The following is a 6683-nucleotide window of genomic DNA, read 5'->3' on the forward strand; positions in this document are numbered from 1 at the left end:
TGTTTAAATATGATGAATTTTGATGTTATTTAGTAATGTATGAATGACTAAACACAAAGTTATGTCGTTATTTATAGGAGTATAAAAATATTATAAAAAACCGAACCAACCGAACCAACTCAAACCGCATTGATTTGGTTTGGTTTGGTTTGGTTTTATTTCTAAAAGTCAACCGAATCAAACCGGACCGCATGTTTTTTTCTCTTGCGATTCGGGTGATTTTTATCGCAAAAACCGCCCAAACCACACCGCGAACACCCCTATTTGTGCAAACATATTCATTAAATAAGAAAATCAAGGAAGTTAAGATCTAATAATACTTTTAACCCTTCGATTATCACAATAGTGTAATTGACCTCACCTTTGTTATGAGCAATTTTACCCCTTATGTTTTCTCCATTTGTACTTCAATAGTCTTGCTCTTAATTTTCTTCAAGATTTTGATTATAAAAAAAATAATAATAAAAACATTAACAAGAATGAAATCCATGAAAGCATCTAAGTTCCATGACTCCTTCAATAGTCCTTCCTTTCAAGAAAAGTAATGTTAGCACTTACCAAGAAAAAGAAACATAAAACTTCAACTTGGTCACAGCTTAAGAACTAAATATCCTACAATGCCATATACCCAACAAACTGGCACAGCACAAAAGAGGATCGACATCACTTGGTATTCCATGAATTAATCCATCAAGTTTTTTTGTCAAGTTTTTCTCTTTCTTTTAGAGCTTTTGCTTGGATTGGTCTTAGGGTCCTGATTTGATTTAGGTGCTGATAACTTCCCTATAGCACAACTCCACAAAGCCCTTTCTACATCAGATGGGGTAAAGGGGGTCTCTTCTGAACTTAGTTCCTGCAAATTGTTTTCCATGCAAACGGTATAGTTACGGAGGTACTTCAAATATTAATGTTGTTAATTTAATAGCAGAAAATGCTCACACTAAACAGCACATGATTGTTTCTCTGCCACCAAAAGAGAGATAATGCAACATGCATCCATAGGAAATTTGTATGGAAGAGTACTTATTTTTATCAACTTAAGTACAGAACCACAGTTGAGTTCAAAATAATCAGATATCAAATGAATCAATCTATTCCTATCTTACTGTATCAAAATTCAAAACACCAAGCATGAATCCTTTCAAATTAAAAAGACATAGAAATGATAGAATAATAGTACCTTTGCTTTCTCCTGCAGTTTATTGGCAAATATAAGATACTGCTTCAGCGTATAATCTTTTGAGTTTCCAAGAGCAGCCTGCATAGCCTGCATTGCCGCACAGCCAATGATCACATAATCAAAAGAAAAACCAAAATAATTGATAAGTAGTAAATAATATAAGCAATAATAATAACAATAAGAGGACTGTTCCCAATCCCCGGTGTCTTAAGAACAAATCTTACATAACTACAAAATAAAAAACAGGGCAAAGCCTTACATTGTACATGATAAAATACACTGAGGGTCTATAAGAAAGGTACTAAATTTAGTCTTCAAAAATAATCATTTCAGTATAGTTTCTAGGGATGTATTAGTTCTCATTAGGCATAATTTCGACCTAAATTGTAAACTTTTTAACACTATTTGACACTCAACATTATTCAGACACTCCTAAACTTCTTTACCATAAAATCATTTACTGAAATTAATAGAGTAAATAAGCATTTTAATCCTCAAAATTATAAGAATCAAACAACTTAGTCCTTTCAATTAAAGAACACAGTCAATTTATTCCATACACCAAAAAGTCTACTATGAAAACATCCATCAAAACCAATAAAATAAAAGACTTACTACATATTGCCTTAAAAATGGTCATATGAGGGGATACATCAAGACATGCTAAATTCAGAAGAAGAAAAAAAATAGCCTATGTTTGGTAACACGGCGGGTCACCGCTGCCGCACGTTTAAGTCCTTTTTCACTGTGATTTTGAGAAGTTGGTATGTGTAGCTTACGCCCCACTGTAATGAACTAAAACTAAGACTATGTTTGGATTGATGAAATGGAATAACGATATGTTCCATGTTTGGATTAGTAAAAGAGCATGGAAACTCCATCCAATTTCATCACTTACTCTCGTTTTTGTACACCTATTGAATTGAGCATAATAACAATTTTATTACATTCCGTCCTAAAATATCCAAACAAAGATATCTAATCCGCTCCGCTCAATTCCACTCTATCACATTCCGCCCTACTTAGTTCGTTTTAAAATATCCAAACATAGCCTAATTTGTTATTAAATTGACCCAAACATTATAATTTCAAGACTAAAATACGGATACACTAAAAAAAGTTGATATCAAATGCACTGTGATCATGATAATGATGATATAAGGGATTGAACTGAAAATGTAACTTGTGATAAAACAAAAACGAATAACTACCTCATCAGACATAAAAGGGGCCAAGTTCGGAGCAAAAGCAGCCAAAACAGCGGAAGCAGTAGCAGGACCAACTCCTTTCAACGCACTTAACTCAGAAATCGCTTTCTCCACATCAGGAAGACTCTCAAAAGCTTTCTCAGAAGCACGTTTCACAACAGCATCTTCTATCGAAGAGACAAAATCCAACAAACGCGGCCTAAAAAGCAAAAAAAAAATGGTTGAACGATAAAATAACAATAATCGAACAAATGGTGACGAATTAAAGTAACTACCTCCATTTTCCACGGGTGAGTTTCCATTGCATGAGTTTGGAAAGTTCTTGAGTGGTGATGAAAGGGTTAGGGTTTCGTTGGTGAATGAGAGAAGGGAGTTCGTTGCAGTAGAATTGGTTGAGAGAAACCAGATCGGGTTTTTTCTTAGTGAGAGAAAGAGATTGGATTTGAGATGGGTATGTAGAGAGTGCTTCTTTCCAAAGGCTAACGTCCTTGCATTCAAAATCCATTGCTTGCTTTGCTTACTTTTGCATGAACACCCAAAGCAAATTCCCGCTCCACGGCTTTTAAGTTTAATGGGAAAATTGGAAACAGCTATGACATGACATCTAATTATAAAAATCTTTAAGTTATTTTAAAACGGAAGAAGTATTAAAGAAAATTTTAATGCTTCTTCCTATTTTATTTTATTTTTAATCTATTATAAAAATACTCAATCTTTTGATATTCGTATTTAATATTATTTAAAAAAAATTATTCATTTTAGATTTTATTAGTTGATACTTAACATATGATGTCATATTATATAATTTTATCATGTCATATATTGTAAATTAAAATTTAATTTTTCATATTATTTTATATAATAATTTAAATTATAATATTTTAAATTATTTATTTTATTAATAAAATAAACTTTTTTTAATTTTAAAAAGAAATACTATTTATGTAGGCTTGATTAGTTGGCTAGAAATGAACTTAATTTTATTTATGTTATTGCAGTGAATTGTTAGGAAATGATTTTGTTAGTGTGTTGGCGGTTGATTTCATTATCAATCTTCTGATTCGTCTCTTGTGTGTGCGGATATGAAGACTTGGGTCACTTCTTACGTGGTTGACGGTGACACCTCCTAAACTTCCTGCTTGGATCCACAACGTGGTACTTTCCACCCTTCATCTATGCTTCAAATACGTTGATGAAAAGGGATAAATTGGGTATTTGTCGACAATAAGCCCTTTTTTAAAGGAGTATAGGCATACTGTCTGTACGGATGCGCGTCTTTACAACGACGGCCCAGACAATGATGGATGACGAAAGCCCGCCAGCGAAAGCCGGAACACAGGTTTGTAGACCTCTCTGAATCCCTCGAAAGCTAAGGGATTTATGGTCAACGATATCTCAAAGAGCATGACCCCGTTGACGAAATCTCTAAATTGGGACTGGGAGAATTACTTCAACTCTCGGTAAAGATGACACTTCCTGCATTACAACAACCTTTTCAGGCAAAGGACCCTAATGGAGTGAAGCGACATTCGTCCTCTCAATTGAGGGGTTTTTTCCTCATCTTTCATAGGGTAGCCCGGAAGTCTTATTCTACGCTGGAAAGAATTGTCATTGATGGTGAGATAAGAAAAAGAAAGTACAGTCCAATTGCAAAGAAGCGAAGGACATGGGCTATGACCTCGAGGAGCCTGTCAGGCTGAAGTGAAGAACGGTCGAGGCAGAAAAGTACCCCCGAGTTGCATCTAAGTGAAGAAGAAAGGAAGCTTGGCTAGTCGGCCAGTACATCGATCTCAGAAAACATAGGCTTGGGCTACCTGCCAACTCCGCTCCCTGCGCCAAAAACTTTGTCTTACGCCGAAAGTGATGGATATCTTTCTTTCAGATCTCTTCCAATTGTATATAAACGTAAAACAAAGAGAAAGGAGACGAGAGTAAATTCAAGAATTGAATGTAGAGCCTGTGCCCCCTAAAGAGGACGAGGTCAAGTAAATGGATCTCGGGACTGTTGACAATCCTCGCCATGTATTCCTAAGTGCAAGCTTCTCAAATGAAAGAGATTTGACAGTACATGGATCTATTCAGAGAATTCTTTGATGTTTTCGCTTGGAGCTACGCTGAACTGGACTATACAGAAAGATAAATGAGTTAGCTCAGGCTCAGGGCATAAAAGAAAATATAAAATAAAGGAGATTCCTAATCTGAAGAGTTTGCTATAGTGGAATCTGTTGAATTTGGGAAGGCTCACAGGTTTGGTGGTATATACTTACATATATAAGTAGTTTTTATCCCGACTCTGGTCAAATGGATTTAGGAAAGCTTCCACGTGACATCCTCAAGTTAGTCTTCTGCTTGAACTGTCTTATCGAAAGCTAAAGGTAGTTAACCTAGGGGTAAGGGGAATATCTGACTAAGTTTTGCCTTGAACTTGGCACCTTACCTTATAATCCTTTGCTTGGAAATTATATTCCAAAATATGGACTCATAGATTGGACAGTGGCATTGGAATGATAGCAAGCATCCTTTCTTATCTTTCTTGGTATGAAAGAAGTAGCTAGGACCCATCCCCCTCACAGTGTCCTTTCGCGGATTCTTTAAGATCGGCATCCACACGATCAGAAAGTAGTGACAAAGGGTCAGGTAAAGGTGCTAACATGCAAAGAACGGAAATGCCGACAACAGCCTTTGGGGATATGAACTTCGCCCGACGAAACCACATGCTTTGAGAGTTCCTTTCTGCTAGCACTTTCTTTCTCTAGTCGGGAGTAACTTCAGTACCTAGGACTACTCTCCCAGGATGCCAAACATACATGGAAAGTCTCAACTTTGACTCACAAGCGCCACCCTCACCGGGTAAATCCGGAGAAGGGCAACTGCTTCTGTAGGTAACGACTCAAATTATTATTAAAATTTATAGAGTCATAAACCAACAAGTCAGTCTTTAAGTAAGTGGGCGTTAAGCATAACGAGCTTAAAGGAGGTAGAAAATATTTGTCGTTAGTCTTTTATAAAGAATCAAGTTAGGCTAGTAAGATAAGGAATACTGGTAAGAAGTAGAGAAGTTAACTAACTTATCTTTCCACTCCCCGCCCCGTAGAGGGAAATTTACCTATGAATGTGGTGCAGGTCACGGCTCTCCCTTTAACTCGAAACATGAGTTCCGTGCCAAGCATAAAGATTGAATCAATAGAACCGTATTCTAATCCTAGAAATGCCATAACTCTCTTTCTGAATGTCTCGACTTTCTTTCTCAAAAAATCGGACAGGGGTGCGGAAATAGCAAGAATTAAATGAACAGGCTCTTGTCAATAGGTTGTTTGGAGAATCCACACTAGCTAACTTTACACAGAAAGGACCACTGTCATTGATACATTGATAGTGGGTTAAGTGGCAAACCTATAATATGCCAAAGTGTGGACTTACTTAAGTAAGGGTATCCTATTGCTAAACATCTGGTTACCCATAGTTTGAAGGGAATAAGCCCATGTCTAGAGCTATGCCACTGTAGAATCATTAATATTCACAAAGACTATTTATATTATCAGACACAACAACCATAAGCCATATCTTTCGAAGGAAATTAAACTGAGAATGATATAATGAAGTAAATAAATATAGAATTAGAAAATCTAGAGTTGGGTATAAAGGCTTACGACCTAGAGATTCTTAGCTTGTTAGACACAATCTATCTTACTAGATATTCAGTGGATTCCTAACCCTTGACTCATGGTAGAGAACACCAAAGGGTACTGCTCGCTTTGTTTCTCTTTATGTGGGGACGAGAACAAACTGACTATAAATCTGTAGAATCCACTACCCGCCCTTGCTTCTTGGTCACCAGAAGGGTAATTAGAGACCAACATTAAACAGCCATCAAATGGCCGTTAAAAGGCGTTTAAACGGGCTTGAAACCAACTTCATGGGCTTCCCTGCTCGCTCGTGCTATCATTGGGGCCATATTCTCCTATACTATCTTCATGACAAGCACTTATATTACTAGCTCCCTCAATGTAAAAGGGAAAGAAACAAGGACTTACTCAACTCTATTGACTCTACTTACTTCCCTTACTAGACAGGATTCTCAACTAAACTAACGACTAACTCGCTTGAGAGCTTAACTACTGCTTACTACAATTTTCACACTTAGAAAACTAACCTACTAACTAGCCCTTATACTCGCTCCATTTATTCCAATTGCTTACTTTTCAATGAAAATTGTCTGTATTGATAAGAGATTGTATCCTCGATCCTTCAGTTAGCTTGCCAAAGCAATCACTGGCAACTATTTCATAGCCTCC

At 36.5% G+C, this 6683-nt stretch overlaps 1 protein-coding gene across 1 annotated transcript; it reads right to left on the reverse strand.

The window, feature by feature from the left end:
- Window positions 1-470: 470 nt before the first annotated feature.
- LOC127096910 (uncharacterized) lies at window positions 471-3005 on the reverse strand. Its single transcript, XM_051035443.1, has 4 exons — window positions 2664-3005; window positions 2392-2587; window positions 1181-1267; window positions 471-853 (listed from the first exon to the last, which is right to left on the reverse strand). The coding sequence occupies exons 1-4, from the start codon at window positions 2891-2893 to the stop codon at window positions 704-706; spliced, it is 663 nt and encodes a 220-aa protein (XP_050891400.1). The 5' UTR covers window positions 2894-3005; the 3' UTR covers window positions 471-703.
- Window positions 3006-6683: the final 3678 nt, after the last annotated feature.

Source organism: Lathyrus oleraceus, chromosome 6, assembly GCF_024323335.1.
Source record: "Lathyrus oleraceus cultivar Zhongwan6 chromosome 6, CAAS_Psat_ZW6_1.0, whole genome shotgun sequence".
Taxonomy (NCBI): domain Eukaryota; kingdom Viridiplantae; phylum Streptophyta; class Magnoliopsida; order Fabales; family Fabaceae; genus Lathyrus; species Lathyrus oleraceus.